This window comes from Acinonyx jubatus, chromosome B2, assembly GCF_027475565.1.
Source record: "Acinonyx jubatus isolate Ajub_Pintada_27869175 chromosome B2, VMU_Ajub_asm_v1.0, whole genome shotgun sequence".
In the NCBI taxonomy this organism is placed as follows: Eukaryota; Metazoa; Chordata; class Mammalia; order Carnivora; family Felidae; genus Acinonyx; species Acinonyx jubatus.
The window spans coordinates 97,135,258-97,154,608 of record NC_069385.1 but is presented as its reverse complement, the minus strand read 5'-3'; the positions used below and the strand labels follow the sequence as shown (position 1 = coordinate 97,154,608).

The 19,351-nt window shown below is 36.0% G+C and overlaps 1 protein-coding gene across 4 annotated transcripts in view; it reads right to left on the bottom strand.

The window, feature by feature from the left end:
- Nucleotides 1-2,024: 2,024 nt before the first annotated feature.
- The window catches only part of COL21A1 (collagen type XXI alpha 1 chain), a 199,054-nt gene continuing 181,727 nt past the window's right edge, over nt 2,025-19,351 (bottom strand). For all 4 annotated transcript variants that reach the window (XM_053222660.1, XM_053222659.1, XM_053222658.1 and 1 more), the window contains 10 exons: nt 16,898-16,951; nt 15,223-15,294; nt 13,290-13,325; nt 10,380-10,424; nt 7,480-7,512; nt 6,758-6,904; nt 6,613-6,667; nt 5,916-6,116; nt 4,626-4,703; nt 2,025-3,299 (listed from right to left, as the gene is read on the bottom strand). In XM_053222660.1, the coding sequence (XP_053078635.1) occupies nt 3,112-3,299; nt 4,626-4,703; nt 5,916-6,116; nt 6,613-6,667; nt 6,758-6,904; nt 7,480-7,512; nt 10,380-10,424; nt 13,290-13,325; nt 15,223-15,294; nt 16,898-16,951 (909 nt within the window). In that variant the 3' untranslated portion in view covers nt 2,025-3,111. The remainder of the gene's footprint in view (nt 3,300-4,625; nt 4,704-5,915; nt 6,117-6,612; nt 6,668-6,757; nt 6,905-7,479; nt 7,513-10,379; nt 10,425-13,289; nt 13,326-15,222; nt 15,295-16,897; nt 16,952-19,351) is intronic.

The following is a 19,351-nucleotide window of genomic DNA, read 5'->3' as shown; positions in this document are numbered from 1 at the left end:
ACATAACATGTACCATGATAAATCACAGAAGCATTTCATCTTGAGATATCAATTTTAAAAGTAGAGATACTAAAAGCAAATATGGTTTATATTCCACAGGTGATGTTCTCAGAATTCTCCCTGCTTTTCTAACTCCCCAGCTTTTGCTCATTTCCATTATCTTGACATGACTTGGTTAGGTTAATGCCTCCTCGCCTTTCAAATGTGTTTATAATCTTTGCTGCAGGGAAGTTTTCACTACTTTCACATCTGTTTTATGAGCTTGTGCAGAAAATAACAAAATATTATTTTATACGGCAGTATTAAGACTGGCTGGCTTAAACAATAGAAATTAATTTTCTCACAACTACAGGCTGGAAATTCAAGATCAAGATGGGCTACCTTCCTGGCTTGTTGACAGTGGCCTTATCAGTTATGTGTTCACGGGACCTTTCCTGCATGCCTGTACAGAGAAAGAGAGAGATTGTCCTCTTTCTTTTCTCATAAGGCCACCAGTCCCATAGGATTCATTACCACCCATAAGCCCTGTCTCCAAATACTGCCACATGGGGGTTGGAGCTTCCACATATGAACTTGGGAGGGACACAGCATCATCCTATACATTTCTATAGCACTTTTCCTTTCTTAGGATGAATGTATTAGAATCACCTGTTTACTTACCTACATCTCATTACCCACAAGTAACTGCAGGCTAGACAATGCAACTCTTCTGCCACTATATCCTTGGCCACATGGTGAGTGGTGGCTAAATGAATTAATAGGTAACACTAACTACCTATTCTGCTCCTTTAGCATGTCTTAGAAAATGCCATAATCACCTAGGAGTTAAGCCTAAACAGATACCTAGGGCTTTGCTGGAGATTGAATATCCAAACAAGCCTCATGCTATGGCTAGAATAAAAAAGTCAAGAAATAAAAGGTGTTGGCAAAATGTGGAGAAAAAAGGTACCCTACTGGTGGTAGGAATGTATATTGGTGCAACCATTGTACAAACTAGTATGGAGATTCCTCAAAAAAATTATAAATAGAAATACCATATGACCCAGCAATTCCACTATTGGGTATTCACCCAAAGAATAAAACAACACTAATTCAAAAAGATGTACACACCCCTATGCTTACTGCAGCATTATTTATAGTAGCCAAATTATGGAAGCAGCCCAAATGTCCACAGATAGATGAATGGATAAAGAAAATGTGGTACACATATATACAATGGAATATTACCCAGCCATAAAAAAAAAAATGAAATCTTGCCATTTGCAACAATATGGACAGACCTAGACGATATTACACTGAGTAAAATAAGTCTGAGAAAGACAAATAATACATATAATTTCACTTATATGAGGAATCTAAAAAACAAAATGAACAAACAGAAAGCAGAAACACCCCCATAAATATAAATATAACAAACTGATAGTTGCCAGAGGGGCGATGAATGGCAAGACAGGAAAAATAGGTGAAGGGGAGTGGGAGATACAGGCTTCCAGTTATGGAATGACTAAGTCACAGGGATCAATGGCACAGCACAAGGAATACAGTCAATGGCACTGTAATAGCGTCGTATGGTGACAGATGGGAGCTACACTTGTGCTGAGCACAGCATAACATATACACTTGTTGAATCACTACGTCGCACACCTGAAACTAATGTAGCAGTCAGTCAACTATAGTTCAATTAAAAAAAAAACCAAAAATGACAAAAAATTCTTGTGCGCTAACTCTGCTACTGAATGTTATGACTTGAGTCTCCCCCAACGTCCTCATCAAAGTGGCAGGATGACATGTCAGTTAAACTAAACGCTGATCAACAGTCACTCCAGGAAGCAGGTGCTGCACCCATTTGTGTGCATAGTATACCAAATGAATTTCTAAGTTCTTATTTCAGATGATTGAGCTTTTCAAGAACAGGGTATATAATTCAATAAAGTATAACCATTGAAAACAATGACCATGTGATACGGATACTACACTCAACAATCAGGTAAAATTATGTATTTTAAAAAAATAAAACACTGCAATCAGGCCTGTACAACACTTTATTGAACTTTGAATAACAAGCATGTAACAAAATTTAGAGCATGATTAGGATAAAATATCTCAAATATGTTCCTTACAAAGGCAGTAAGTACAGTACACAAAGACTAATGTTTTAAAGTCTGCTAAAAATATCAAGACATACTAGAATCTGTGGAGTTACCTTTCCTCTCAACTAGAGCATTTATTCCCATTAGCTTTGCTACAATGAAAGTTAACATATAGGACCATACACATGTAATAAATGAAATGGAAAATGAAGGCATCCAACAAACATTCCAATTGCTAAGCAAGTATGAAGAATAAAGTCTTTTATTTCTGAACCATCATTTCCTTTGACAACACCAGGTACAATGAAACTGTTTTCCAAAATGTTTTTAATGTTATATAATTTGGACCATTCCCATTGGAACCAATAGTCTTTCTTAGCATACTCATTAATCAAATTTGAGAATTTGCAAATGTACTTAAGAAACACGTTACTCTCATACAGAGGTGACATTCAAAACACTGAACAACCAGCAGCCCGTTGTCCCTACCCACCAAGCACAGATGCTGGAGTAAATGACTGGCATGGCAATACAGTCTGTCCTAGCTGAATATCAGCCCTGATGTTATTTCCAATGACCAGACACATGTTTTGGCTAATGTACAAGAATGTGCTATGAGATACGAAACATGAAATTCACACAGACATGAAACTGAACTCAAATACTCTGCTGCATGGAGGCTGAATGTGAAATATTTCACAGTGACTGAAATTGACTGGCTAACAGGCAATGGTGTTGGTTTTTTTTTATATATATAATTCAACTTTGATTAAAATAAATGGACTTATAAGACACACTTGAGATTTAGTTAATGCTACTAATCCAAAGGCTCTGAATTACTGAGGAGCCTTTAAAATCAGTATATGTGACCTTTCATATATTTTTCCTTAAGAAAAAGTAATAATAAAAACACCGAGGTACTTTAGTTTCTTTTCAAGGGATTATGTTATTATCTTCCTGAGATGCAAAAGACCATAAAAGAAAAGCACCATGCCTAGGTTGCTGAATGAGGCATCAGACACTAATAGTTTGGTCCTTTTCTAAATGGATCTCTTCCAACAATTACACTAAAACATAGCGATGGATCGCAGATTCCAGGGGGGCCTGGTTGTCCTTGGATTCCAGGTTTTCCATGATCTCCATCTTTGCCTGGGAGACCTGGGTCTCCTGGAGGACCTTCTTTGCTTATTCCAGGAGGACCCTCTGGACCTAAGAAGGGACATGATCAATATATGAACAGAGGAGTTTTGGTTTTTGATGACGATATAGGTGATTCTGTAAGAAATGGAAATGGGAAAAAAAACAAATCCTAAAAGTTTTACATATTTGCACTAATGTGAAAAGAGAAGTACTCTCTTGCTAATTCTATATACCTTCCATTTAGAAGACTATGGAGAAATGATCAGTAATTTTTATAAAACCAGGCTAAGCTATATCAATATAGCAATCACCCTGCTGATTAAGACACTGAGCTAACATTCTAATATTTTAATTGGGTGGGTTGTCCAAACTTATTTCTTCCTTCCAGCATATCTTCTGCCAATTATTATAAATTAGCAAGTGAGAGATGAGTAAGCTAAAACTCTACAACTCTACTGAAGTCACTTTTGTGCCATTTTTGCAGTAAAATGATTTTTCATTACACACGTTTTTAGGTTTCCATATTTAAATACAGCGCTATTACCATGGCGTAATTGTGATCATTATACACACAAAGGTGTTACAGCACTAATTTGAGAACCACAGCCTAATTAGCTCAATTAGCATGCTCAAAAGAAGGAGAGTTAACAGGATATTATGTGAAAGGTGATGACTCAAAGTAACAAAAAACATTCAGGGTGTGAAATGGAGCAGCATAGGTTGAGGCACTCTCTACTACTAATAATTCCTGCTGCTACCACTAAGAGACATTTAGTCAGCATTTAACTACAACTGTAGATACTGTTCCAAGCATTTTACATGAAGACTTTTGAATCCTTTCATCCCCGCAAAAGCCTCACGATGTTCTAACATCTAAAATAACAGTAATAGCACCCATTTACTGAAAACATGATTGTTACACACTGTTCCAAAAGCACATGTATTAATTCATATCATTTTACAATAATGTCATGATGCAGGCAACATCTCATCACCATTTCACCAATGAGGAAATGGAGGCCTGACGAAGTTAAAATAACACAGCTAGCCAAGGCTGCCCTACGAGTCCACCACTGCAGGTGTTCTGCTTCCCTGAGAATCATAAAGAGCGAACACTGATATACACTAGATAAGCTTGGGTGACTAAAACCATTCCAGAACTATTCTAAGGACTAGTCTTCTAAGGCATCCAAATGATAAACAAGAGAAAATCTGGAATGATTGATCAATAAGCTGAAGGAAGAAAATTCTAGTAGTTAGAGCTCAATATGTTCAATGTGAATCATTCAAAAAAGGAAACAAATGTCTTGATTTCAAATTTTTTGACATAGATTTATGCAGATTTTCTTAAAGCCAAATGTGCAGCAACACTTAGGAGCATGTACCAGTTCTTACCTGGGGGACCAGGAGGACCTTGTTCTCCAGGGTACCCAAACCCTTGGTTCCCCTTTGCCCCGTTTCTTCCCGGTAGGCCTGCAGAGTGTCAAAGATGGGAATAAGCTTACTTTTCCTATAAAATCACATCCTGCTAGATTGCTTCTTTCAAAGCTGTTAATATACACATTGGAAGAAAAATAAATTTTGGGGTGCCTGAGTAGCTCAGTTGAGCGTCCGACTCCTAATTTCAGCACAGGTTAAGATCTCAAGGTTTATGGGTTCAAGCCCCACCTCTGGCTCTGCACTGATGCGTGGAGACTTCTTGGGATTCTCTCTCTCTCAAAATAAATACAAACTTAATTTTTTTAAACAAAAAAAGAAAAATCTTTTTAAAAAAAGCTTGCCACTTATTTATTATTACTAATGGGAAACAGAATTTTTGAAGCAAAAATTTCTAAAATTATCAGTGATCTAGAAGGATCTAATATTGAAATATTGAAAAGGAAAATGGTTTGGGATTATTAACCTTTGTGTTATTCATAGTTGTTTATTACTTTGATTGAACATCTCAATTGTTCACATAATACTAAATAAAAAGGAAAGAATTATCAACTGACATTTCACATAAACATTCAAAGACAATGATAAGTAAGTTGTGGGCTATTAAGAAGTTTGGTGGCAAAATATAATTTTTCCTATAATAGAAAAATTCGTAAGGTAACAGAAGTTACTGGAGTCAAAATAAAGGAAAGTGTGATTTTCTATTTAAAGACCTTCTTATCAAAGACTCGGGCAAAATCTCTAAGTGCACTATCAATAATTTCTAATTTGTAACTTCACAAGCTTCAAACTTTAATTTTTCTCTACTTTAGAATACTGCTTTAAGAAAACAGAATTGCTTTTTAACTAGTTGAAAAATTATTTTATTTTTTTATTTTTTAGAGATAGAGAACAAGCAGGGGAGAGGGGCAGAGGGAGGGGAAGGGAGAGAAAAAGAGACGGAGAGAAAAAGAGACAGAGAGAGAGAGAAAGAGAGAGAGAGAGAGAAAGAGGGGGGAGAGAATCTTAAGCAAGACCCATGCTCAGCATGGAGCCTGATGTGGGGCTCAATCCCACAACCCTGGGACCATGACCTGAGACAAAAATCAAGAGTCAGACACTCAACTGACTGAGCCACCCAGGCACCCTGACAAATTATTTAAAGACTCAGGGACACAAAAAGCTTTTTGGCATCATAAAACCAAAGATGAACCCTTGCCTTAAATCAATTTAGAAAGTGAATACAAAATATGTACACAAGTTCAGCACCTTTTAATCCTCTGGCACCTGGACGTCCAGGAGCACCCACTAATCCAGGAACACCATCTCTTCCTGGCAAACCAGGAAATCCTCGAGGACCTTCTGGGCCTATGGGACCCGGTGGCCCAGGAATACCAGGAGAACCATGTTGAGACTGGCAATGATCACAACTTTGAATTCTTCCACTCTGAAGTAAGACTGGTAGCTGAGCTTAAAAACAAAGAAGCCCCACCCCTTAAGTTTAAATAGGCATTGGTAAAATCACTAACCACTTTTTTCACAATTTATAGATGCCCATCTCTTGACCAATAACTTCACTTCTAGGAATTTAACTGTGGAAATACTCTGTTCTATGCAATCATTTTATTATTACAATCACTTAAAATGGGGGGGGAGTGAAAGCACCCCCCAAAAAATAAATTGTGTAAATTATAGACATCCATATTTATGAATTACATTATCAGAATTATGTCAGAAAATTTAATTCGTGGTGAAATAATGATAAATTGTTTTATTAAAAAGATTATAAAAGAGTACATATTATTTTCATTTTTAAAAAATTACTCATCTAGGGAAAAAAACAGGAGTTTATAAATTTCCTTTATTTTCTTCTTATCTTACTTATATACTTTATAATTTCTACCAATAATTAGTATTATTTTACCAATTTTAAAAAAAGTTATTAAAATCTCTGTTTGAGACTTACCTCTTAATACATCGGTGCAAACTTGTCGAATAAACTGTTCTGAAAATTCTCTTCCCTGCATCAAATTATTAGTGGGTTATAACATGTACATACCAAGTAAAAAGCAATGAAAACATGAGAAATTGGAAAGAAGCAGAATACATACAGGCTTTCCATCCAATCCTGGAGGTCCTTGAGGACCTGTTTCGCCCGGCTGCCCCTGGGGACCCATAGGCCCCATCAGGCCGTCCACCCCAGACTCTCCTTTTGGTCCAGTGGCACCTCTGATGCCAGGCTCTCCCTTTTCACCTCTCTAAAATCAGAAGAAATCTTCAAAAGTTCTGTTTCAATAGTTCAGAAGGTATAACTGCATCATAAAAGTCCTTAAGGATATTAATATGAACATATACATACATATATATAAAGTACATTATGTAGAGAACAGCTGTGAAATGCTGTTATTGATCAGAGGGGAATTTTCATATCATATTAAACTGCCATTTACCCATCCATCCACCCATCCATCCAACCCCACAAATCTCCTCAATTTATTCAACATATTGTGTAGGTGATACATGTAGCACTAGAGAAACAACAAACGTGCCACAGTCTTGTTCTCAAAGAGATTACATTCTAGAGAGACAAATACAGAAACACAATATTCTTTGCACAAAAACACTTAGCTCCTAATACAGATGAAGAACCAATAATATTCACAAATATGCAACATTTCACACCTAATTCAACAAATCTACATATTCTGAAAATCACTATTAAGGAACTACTGAAGAATGTGAAAGGCATTTTCTGCCAAAGCTAGATTTATTCAGCACTGAAAACTGAAGCAGTATGGACTGAAGAGAGAGCATAACACATGAAGAAACATACCTCGCCTTTTGCACCATGATGACCTTGAATTCCCTTTGAAAATTAATAGGAGAAAAAAAAACATAATACATCTTCAAGGTACAGTACTATTAGCATGGTGTGCACCTGTTACCACACATTTAATCAAACTTTACTTTTCAATCTGAAAAGTACTGATACAATTAGTGAAAGAATTACACATGATGCTCTCTCTGCCTTTTTAAAGGAGGCTAATGACTAGGTGATATGCTAACTGGATAATATAAAATTGTTAATTTATGTCACTGTTTCATTCTTAGATATGAATATTTTTATATGCTGCAGGTCAAATATGTAGGTTAGAACGGGATTCTATGTGAATTCCATTTCAGTTCTATTCTGGATTTTAAATATGTTGCTTTTTTAATGTAAATTAAACTCAATCAGGTAATATAAGGTATGTTTATTCTTTTATTTGGTGATTAAGATAAGTATTCCATTTTCCCAAGTTTATGTTCTTAAAATTAAATTTCAATTGAGTACTATTTATAAAAGATGGAATAAAGCAAAGATGCCATTAAAGGCGATTAACAGGGAAGAAAATACCCATTTGTCCTATGCCTAAACCACTCACTGCTGGCAATTCAGAGATTATAAAAGCAGTGTGATGTATAATATGGTATTCTTCCCAAGTGATATTATACACACTGGAGAGCTCACGCATGAAACTCATTCACCGTTAGAATCACTGAATACATCTGGATGGTTCTATTAAATGATTTCCCACTCATCTCTCACATATTCATTACAGTGGCAAATTATAGATGATAAGAGCTTTCAGGAAAGGCATGAAAATTTCCCATTTTTCAAATTCATTGTACACTTGGGCTCCAAAATCACCTGATATCAGTTCTGGGAAAGGGTAGAGCTTGCACACACACAGGTAGGATTTCATTATTCAAGTTTCAAATTAAAAGTCAGAGTTCTGCAATTCAATATAAAATTTAGCATATGACATTTCACACAATGAAACTTGAATTTGCATATTTATTTTGCTTTATTTCTAGGTCCCTTAAACATGGACACCCAGATTGGACAAAAGGGAAGACAAATGGGGTAAAATCAGAGTATGGCACAGAAAGAGGCACACTCTCAAATTAAAACAAGAGCATAAAAACACTAAGTTTCCATGTAAAAATATATTAGTGAGTAAAACACTTCAAGATTGTTCTTTAAATATTGAAGTTTCTGCAGAAATGCTGAGGTGTTCCCTCCCAGACATAACCCTACAACTGGAGCTTGTGTAAGAGGAAACACAGAATAGGAAGTTCTCAGGACTAGAACTGAGTTAGAGCTGCGACTGAAAACACCGGTTATCTGAGAATCCACTGGGATGGTTTCATGAGAGGAACCCAACATGAAGGCCAAGAAATCTCACACTTGCAGCCCTTTGTAGGATGACAGGTAACTAATAATGTTTACTTAAACAACTTGGGACAGCTATTCAGCTGCTGAGAAGCAACAGTTGCTTTGACCCCCAGGTACTCCATTAGGGCTCAGTTACCGGTGGTGAGAACACCAGCATCCAACAAATCTTGGGCAGAAGTTTTCTAGGAAGCCCAAACCCTGCCCTAGGGTGGCCAACCACTATTTCCCTTGAGAAGTGAGGGGAAAAAAACCAAACATGTTTAGGGAAGTGTGAAGAGAGTGTTATCTGTAAGCCAGTGAGCTAGCTAAGTTGTGAGCTCAGATTCCACAGGAAATAGCCTTCTTCTCAAAAAGTTCCTGTAAGAATTTTTGGTGAAGGGCCTGGGTTGTGGAGGTTGAATGGACGAGGAAGTTAAGGTTGTCCCATGAGAAGAGCGGTTTATAGATACTGTGTGATTGACTTAGAGAAACCTAGGGGGTCAGTCTGTGCTGCCAGGGAGGAGAATGGGGTCAATGCTGGTCATGTCATCAAGTGGATCTAAGTGGAGGAGCAGTAAAATTAAAAGACACATTTTACTGAGCATAGACGTAGACAGACAAGCTTCGTCTTTCTCCTCTTTTGCTCTTGCTGTTGGCTTCTAAATTCTCAACTCTTTTGAATATCTAGCACTCACCTTCCATCCAATCTTACAGACAACCCTGTGACCACATGCTTTTACACCTCTCTCCAATGGTCTCCGATATCTCCAGGCGAGGGACATAGAGACCCCTGTCCTTGAAGACATCACTCACAGTTTTATCCGCCTATCTCCAGAACCAGTGTAATTACTGAATCTGTCTTGAATGTCACATTCCAAAGAGGTCTATCCCATGAGGGGATCATATGTACAGTCTGTCCTTTCAGTGTGGACCAAGTTGGATCTGAGCTTAACTACTGGCAGTGCAGCAGCAAACAAGCTACTATTACATACAAATCACTTTTATGCCACTTTTGGTCCAATTTGACTGTGACTGTACTTACATGCCACATGGCAATCTCACTGAAGATAACATTTGAAAAAGTCTCTAGTGTAGGGAATTGTATCTCTGAACACACAAGAGGGAAACAAGAATATTCTTCCACTACTTATAGGCTTCAACTACTCCCATTTCAAGAAAAAAATAAAGAGTGAATAGTATATATGGAGATACTGTCATTGTATGGCTGCCAATAACTATTGCAGGAAGTAAGTGGAATTATCTACCTTTAGCCATTTACTTGAAGAGAAAAAAGCATGGAGAAGCAAGTTTCATAGTCACCAATCAGTATAGGAAAATGAAAACATAAAACATATGATTAAAGCAAACCATTATCACCACCACCATCTGGCATTTTCTTCCTCAGATGCTTAGAATGAGCACTACCATCTATCTACCCTTCTCCCCACTCGTTTCCATTTGCAAATAATCCTCTCCCAACACCATCCAGTTATGTGGTTCATTATTCCATTGTCCATCAAAGAAAACAAAAATACCTGTGACCCTGGAATCCCTTGTCTTCCATTTTCTCCCTTTTGACCCTTTAAAATTTAATAAACATCATTGATTAGCTTGCACACATATAATGCAATCTCATATAAGACACAAACTATGTATAACACTGGTGTCAAGAAGAAAGGTCACAAAAAGCAGTGATGCAAATATGCAAAATGATGTAAGAGATAAAGAAGTTAGTCTCTTGGAGGAAGAAAAAAAGAGAGTCAACCCTAATATTAACAACGTGAAAAATAATTTAAAAACCCAATGGTTATGGATATGTTATTAATTTCAATGACATAATTATGTTTAGTGTTGATTATGTACATGTAAGGACAAGAAGACATCTTTAAAGGAGTTTTTAAAGATGAAAAATATATTACAAACGTGGAATACTACTCATACATCAAAAAATAAAAGGAATCTTGCCTTTTGTAACAACATGGATGGGACTTGAGGGCATTAAGCTAAGTGAAATGAGTCGGACAGAGAAAGACAAATACTGTATGATTTCACTTACATGCGGAGTGTGACAAAACAAAACAACCAAACAAGACAAAACAAAAAACTCAAGCTCACAGATATGCAGAACAGAATAATGTTTGCCAGGAGGGAGGGGAGGGTGAGATAGGTGAAAGAGGTCAAAAGATACAAACTTCCTGCTATAAAACAAAAGTCATGGGGATGCGTGTACAGCATGGTTACTGTAGTTGATAATACCATAACGTGTATGTGAAAGTTGCTAAGAGTAATTCTTAAAAATTCTCATCAAAAGAAGAAAAAATGTTGTCACTATGTATGGTGATAGATGGTAACTAGACACGTGATGATGATCATTTCACAGTGTATACAAATTTGAATCATTATGTTGTACACCTGCAATACAGCTGACCCTTGAACGATGGTAGGGTGACGGGCACCACCTCCCTCAAAGTCAAAAATCTGTGGATAACTTTTGACTCCCCCCAAATTTAACTACTAATAGCCCACTGTCGACCAGAAGCCTTACCAATCATATAAATTAACATATATTTTGTATATGTATTATAGTCCATATTCTTACAAGTTAGAGAAAAGGGAATGTTAAAATCATAAGGAAGAGAAATACATTTACAATACTGTATTTATCGAAAAAAATCTGCATGTAAGTGGAACTGAGGAGCTCAAACCTGCATTGTTCAAGGGTCAACTATATACTGTTATATGTCAATTATACTTCAATTTAAAAAATACTGCAAAAATATTTGGAATGAAGATCTTTAAATCAGGACAAATAAGAAGAGAGGAAAATTAACAAAGGTATAAACACATTTGTCCATTTAAAACATACTTGTGGATATCCATCATATATAATGCATGGTACTAACCCCTAAAGTACTACCTCATCTCCATGTGGGATGAGATAATTAGCAGTATCTGGGAAAACATATATATACCCAGATAATAAAACAGTGACTTATCTAGTTACCTAAATTTTAAATCACTCTAGCACTGTTGATTTATTCATTTATTTACTTAAGTGAATTGCCAATATTTATTGAATGATACCTATTTGCTGGTTCGTAGGGGCACTGAAACAAAAACTGATATCATCAAGTTGCTTACTGTGTGGTGGTAAAGTTAAGTCATTAAATCAAGAATGATGAAAATGCATAATTAAGCCTCTGGGCTGGATACTATGGGGACAGAGGAGGGGGCATCTGAGAGAGGTGCATCCTACAGGGTGGGGAAAACTACTCAACCTTAAGTGTAGGCTTTAGGGATAAGTAAAAGAGAGCCAAAATAGTCAAGTCAGGAAGCACTTCATGGAACAGACTTTATCTTGAAATGTGTGGGGCACCACAGAAGGATTCCTAAGCGGATGTGTAGCTTAGTTATTACACGCTGGTAGGAGCATGAGAGGAAGCAGGGAGGACACTGGTAATCTGAGACCCATGACAAGAAATGATTAGGACAGTGCGGACAGGGAGAAGAGGCCAAGTTCAAGAGAGATTTAGATGTGAAACTACCTGTGAAGAGCGAAGAGACTGAGTTTTATGATGGCTTTCAAGCCTTTTTCCCTGAGATCATTTCATGGGTCTACCGTTACCATAACCAAGAATAGAGTAGGAGCTGGTTTATGGGGAAAGGTGATAAGCTCTGTTTTGGACCTTTTGATGTGTGCACATGACACATTCAAACTCAGTACCAAGAGGGAAACCGGAATATGTGGGTCTAGAGTTCACAGACACTTGCTTAAAATCTACCTCACTCCTAATTTCAAAATTACAGAAATTATAATAATACTTGAGTATCTTTAGTAAAAGGTACTGAATCAACAGCTAAAAAACAATTGTTGACACTGAGACCTCAGCAGATGTTCACTCTAATATTACTTCAATTTGTAATCTCCTTTTATGCCTCCAGAAATCCTAGAACACTTTGCCCTTGTGGTAACACACCCAAATGAAATATCCTTTCTAAATCACCCTAGATTTCCTCAACCTGATTTAATTTTTTAATATAATTCTGCTTCCAATGATTAGTTTGAACATGTTTTATATTTGGTGTTAAATATAAAATCTTATCACATTTATTTGTGCCATAAGCCATTCAAATAATTTCTGGAAACATACATAATATAGATGTGTAATATTTCAAATAAACATACTAGAAGCATGTAATACAATCTACATATGTTTGGTTGAATCACTTGATTTCCAAGTTTCTACAACAGTGAAATAGAGAATAATCTTAAAAGGAGATCTGATGTTGTCCGAAAAGTTTAGAAGAAAAGAAGAAAGCTGAGACTTAACAATTAGATACTGATGGTGAAGCAGGAAGGAGCCAGAAAAACCACGCTACAACTAAAAAGAACAAAGCCCTGATTTTATTGCCAAGCAAAAATTTTAAAAAAGCCAGCAACATACCTGAATGCCTTTTTCACCTTGATTTCCTTTGTCGCCCTGCAAAAAGGCAGTTTAATGTCTATCATAATCTAGGATATTCTGTATCCTTTCAAGTAAACATATTTTTCTGCAGGAAAAAAATATATATGGTCTCCTACAAATTCCACAAGTGCCTTATATGCAGAAGCAGACTCCAAAAGGAGAAAAATCATATTATGTCAAAATGTTCTAAGTGAATACATTCTTGTGCTCTTACATTTCAAAGGAAAAATTATTATAATTTCTAGTTTACCAGAAATAAGAAAACTTGTCTATATTGATCACAATCTGAGGTTTAGCAAACAAACATGAGAAAGCTCATTTTGGCAATTGTTTTACAAAATCAATCTGAAAAATCTTCCATTGAGCTAGTAGTAGCCACAAATTTATAGGAAACAATGAAGCAGAATATAATATTGAAATGGTATTTTTGAAAACATACACTTCAAAAATGAATTTTGGGGGTAAAATCCATATTCCATAATATAAATATTCCTGGCACTTTTCAGCTAGAGTAAACCTTCCAGACCAACTAAGTTCAATGTCCTTGTTCTTAGATCATGAATCTGCAAATTAGGAAAGATAAGCACTTGCCCTCAGATGAACTTGGACACTGTTTCCAAATTTCTTTCCTCCCTCACCATGCTCTCTAAACATTAAGAGTTTTGTGTTACAGCCAACAAAATACAGGTGTTCTTTTAAAGGGCAAGTTTTGAACAAGAAATTTCTCAAAACCTCAACATATAGTCCCAGTAGGTTTATGTAATATTCACCAAGGTTCTGACACTTAATTGCTGCCCTGAGGGTCATCCCTGTCTCAGCAAGTGTTGCCTACTGCTCACTGGAACAAAATGGTCAATGATCATACTGGTTATAATAACCTAGGGGCCAAGTGCATGATACATGAGAAACAGAAAAATGAAATGGTAGCAAAACCAAAACAGCAAGGGATATAAAGGTGAAGATGTAAGAGTTTGTATCTTTTCCAGAATCAAAGTCAACATATTTACTTTTAGACTGAAATGTATATATTTGCAGTGGCATGAACTTCTTTGGCAAACGGGCTGTCAGTTGTTGCTTAAAACCACCAAACAAATACTATTTATGTAGATACAGCTTCATGGTTCCTTTTTGAGGAGAGAGAGAGAATATGAATCTAAAATGTTGCTCTCTTACCTCACCAAAACATTTTATATCAGAATACATGATTTGTATTTTAAACTCCTTAATTTCAAATGAAATTCTATGCAATATAATCTTTCATAAATAGGAACTGCATGGTCAAGTGTTCTGGGTGTAGTTTTTACTATTTTAGACCTTTGTCCCAGTTTTGATAAGAGTAATATTCACATTTTAGTAAGAGTGCCAGACATTGAATACTTTTCCTAAAATAGTCTTGACTCACTTGGACCAACTGCAAAACAATCTGAATTTACAGGCTTTACTTAATAGAATGTTTATATTTTCTGAGCTGCATGCCTCATCCAAGGCCTTCATCTAGGAGACAATACCCATGCAGGAATGTGAAAGATGAGACACAGCTATGGGCATGCGGTTGATCATATTACACATATACCAAATATAAAGGTCATTAAAAGTACAGTCAGTCCAAATTGTGCTACTTTCACAAAAGGAAGACTTACGTGCTAATAGCTGATTAAAAGTTAATTTTATCCTGGGGCACCTAGGTGGCTCAGTCGGTTAAGCGACCCACTCTTTGTTTCCTGATCTTGAAATTTCACGGGTTCAAGCCCCTTATCAGGCTCTATGCTGGCAACACGAAGCCTGCTTGGGATTCTCTCCCTCTCTCTCTCTCCCCCTACCCGACTTGTGCTGTCTCTGTCTCTCTATATAAATAAATAAATAAACTTAAAAAAAAGAAAAAAGTTAATTATATCACCTAAACAATGCATACCTTTTTTCCTTGAACTCCCGGCAAACCCAGGTATCCCGGTTCTCCTGGGGGACCTACTGCTCCTTGTTCTCCCTAAGTAACATAGAAATTCCATAAAGATTGCAGACCTATTGCTTATGAAAGACACCACTGTTTTTATCTCTACATAAATCCCAAATGTATAACTGATGGTTACAAAGTTTGTTGACCTTTAGTTATTATTGCAGAATTAGTAAAGAATGAAAAGTTTATGGGAGTCCCAACAAAACTTCTTGTACCTTTTCCTATCTTTGTAAGTTAAAATAATTCTGATAGCATAGATTTTAAAATTTTATACATATTTTTCATCTTTATTTTATAGCTTCAACAATAAATAGTAAAGCAGTGATGATAAACATAGGTATCTCGTTTTGTTTGCTAACGCTTTCTCTTCCTCCTTGAGACTGCTTATTCTCATACTGCTACTTTAAAGAACCTATTTTATTGTTAAAAAACTGGTGAGGAAACAGTAATAAAATTGCTGAAAATCTCATTATTCATTGTTTTTATTTTGTTGTATATTTTCTCACAAACACACAATACACAATTTAGTTACTAAGGTTTTCTCACTACATAAGGCCTAATTTATGTCTTTCACCAAGACATATGAATATTGTGATGTTCTTTATATGCCATTAAGTTTTTAAAACATAATTTTAAATTACAGAATAGTACTTAACTGTAGTGATTTATCTCATCTTTAATAAAATGCCTATTGTTACAATTAGTTTTCACAATGTTTATTTTTATAAACAATATGGGGGTGAATGTCTTTGCAGTTAAATCATAGGCACACTTATGTTGGTTCTTCATACACAGGGAAAAGTATTTTCCTGTAGTAAATTCTTGAGTTGTTTTCAGTACAGGGAATATTCCACGACTTATCCCAATTTTTCTACTCTGCATCATCCCACAGGGATTATTTCCTTCATGGAATAAAGATTCCTTAAAAGTCTTAAGTAAGAACATTTTCTGAAAGTATATAGTGACGAATTATCAATGACATTTAGGTAATGTCTGTAAGACAGGGGACGCAAACCTGAATTTGCCTCATGGTTTTTGGTTTGAGTTTTACCATTAGTCCCAAACTCTATCACATTAACTAAAGCCTACTCTCTTTTGTGGAAACAGTTTTGCCCTCTTTACTTACTAGGCCCACTCCTGAGCTATTGATTATTACTCTAGATTGCTAAGGGCTTGAAAAGAATTAAAAATCCTATTGAAATAAACATCAATTATTTGGTTTGGAGGAAACTGGTATAAGCAGCTCTGAGTCCCCACACTGAAGTCCCATCAAGCAGTAAACAAAGGAACAGCATCACTTGTGAGAGTCATACACACTTCCTTTCAGTTAAAGAAGACAGGGATATTCTCTGAACCAAAGAGTAGGTTCATATAAGCATAGGGATTTTACCATTTCTAGGAAAATCAAGCCAAAATATATTTTGTCTTTTTTACCTAAACTGTGAGAAAGTGTCCCCAAAACAAATGAAACCCCCCATTGGCCATTTTCTTTCCTGAATGAGAACTCTGTGATAGAGGTAATCCTTAATTTCATGTAACTTTTCTTGAGGGATACACGTGGTAATCTCATCAAATAATAAAGGGGACTTACAATATTTTGAACGTATTTCCAAATGTATCAAATGATAATTACCTTTAGCCCAGAAGCCCCAGGCATCCCTTGAAGTCCAGGTTCACCTTTATTTCCCTGTCAATGCATCAAACCATTTGAGTTAAAAAAAAAAGTCATAATATATCTGATATAGACACTTAAGGGAATATCTTTTAAATAATTTTTAGATTTCCAACTTTCCACCTGTTTGAAACACAGACTCTGTAGGTTAAGCCTATTTATTAAGAAAAAACTCTTGTAAACAAGGAATGGGTCTGCACATTTATAAAGCTTTCCAAAACTGTGTTTTAAATCTAGAAGCTCCAAGTAAGGGAAGAAATTCAAATCCTCAGGCACCAGTGCTAATTAGCTGGGTCTCCATACCGCACAGGCCAGAGCCATGTATTTTGACAACATCCTGTACATCGAGAATCTTCCTATTTCCCTGTGTCACTTTCTCAGGATGACTCACCTTCGGTGTGCAATTGAAGGAAAGAAAATTAGATTCAAACGTACAGTGGCTTTAAAATATATATATATATATTTTATATATGTGTATATATATATACGTGTTTATATGTTTATATGTGTATATATATATACACATATATGTGTGTGTGTATGTATTACATATATATGTATAAATGTATGAATTGTGTGTGTGTGTGTGTATACACACACACACACATACACACACACACAGACACACACACATGCATGCATATATGAAAAGAAAACTTTGTGTTGTCAGGATTTAAGTGAAGTCCTTTTCAACAAAAGTTTGAAGGACAAGACCAACTTGACAAAGAATACAAAATTATAAAAAGGGTGGGATATACAGAGAGAATATGTCTACTGGCTAATAAGAGAGACTGTCAAAGGTAGTGTTGGTTTTCATACACATTCTGATGCCTAAAATCCCAACCTGGTCTGGCAAAAGCCAGAACCAAACTGGGTACACTAATAATTAAGGTAACCAACTGCATTTTTCAGCTTTTGAAAAGTTTTCTAGGTAGCTCATGTTGAGAAACATATGAACACAATATGTGGAGTTCATTAAGCATTGAGCACATAACAACGTTATTAAGCCGTGGAGCATTGGTTCCTTAAAATATCTAATTTTACAAGTGATTAGTATGGTTCAGTAGCTATTTTTTAAAAAGGTATTATGAACCAAATTAGAATTTTTCTAAAGATCTACCACAAAGTTTCAGCCTCATCTTTGCCCTGTTTAATACAGCTTTGTTTTTTTGGTCCCACTCTAGAATTCATAGCAACTGATAAGGCATAGTTCACAAACATATTAGTTGACAAAATAGGCAGGGATAAAGTAACACATAGGTAAGTAACCTACAGTTGATGGGCTGACTCCAGCCTAATGCAGGCTTTTGTAAATAAAGTTTTGCCAGAAACAGGCACATCCCTGTTTGTCCACTGCTGCTTTTGTATTACAACAGCAGAGTTGAGTAGTTGCAACAGCAACTATATGGCCCTCAAAGACTCAAATATTTACTATCTGGCCATTTGCAGAACACCTGAGCTAACATACTACATGAGGAGAATTTGAAGTGTTTCACTGAAAAGATTATATTTAAAAGGTAGGATTTTAACACTTCGAATCTATTTTTAACAAAATAATTGCACAAGTACAAGATGAGAGGAAATGAACTTCTTAGTAATTCATGTCAAAATAAACAAAGTGATTCTGGAAACAGCCACTTGCCTTCCAAGCCATATCAGCAGAATCTACTCAAATGGCAGATAACACAAAGTATTGTTATAAAACATTTTACGGAAGTTCCAGTAGATTTAATTGAACTCCTGCTCAGTGTGAGCTAACAATGTGAAGTGGCTGATGAAATCTTAGGTTGAATTCTTAAGAATTAGAGCATCCAGAACACCCTGGGGGATCCATCGTATCCCAGTTACTTAAGAAATATACAACTACTCAGCATCTTCTTAGAAAATGACTTTGAGAAATTATGGAGAATCTCCACTTGGCAGGCCCAGTCACTCAAGGGTTTTATACCAACTCTGTGCACACTTACTACTACCAGGACTCCACACTCCAAAGATTCACGAGGGTCTACCATTGGTGAAAGGGCAGATACTTTCTCCATGATGTTTTATCCTATTTCTTTCTCTAAGTAATTTAGAAATTAAAAGTAGAATAGATTAGGCTGTCTACTCATCTACTCATTCTGCATGCCAGGGTCTATTTCCGTGCAACATTGTCTAGTTAGAGGGTCAATGCTTCTAAAAAAGCAATTCCATCATTTCCTTTGGAAGGTTGTCCTACATTCTCTAATCATTAAATAGTTGAGAATAGTTTGAGTCTAGCCAGAATGTACTTGATTTGACCCTTCTAGTAAACCAAGAAAAAAAAATAGTTCTCTTAGCACAGGATTCTATACACCTAGAAAATGGTCAAACCATGGTATTTGGAGTTGCAATTCTATCTTGAAAATAACCTAAACTGACATCCTGAATATGTAT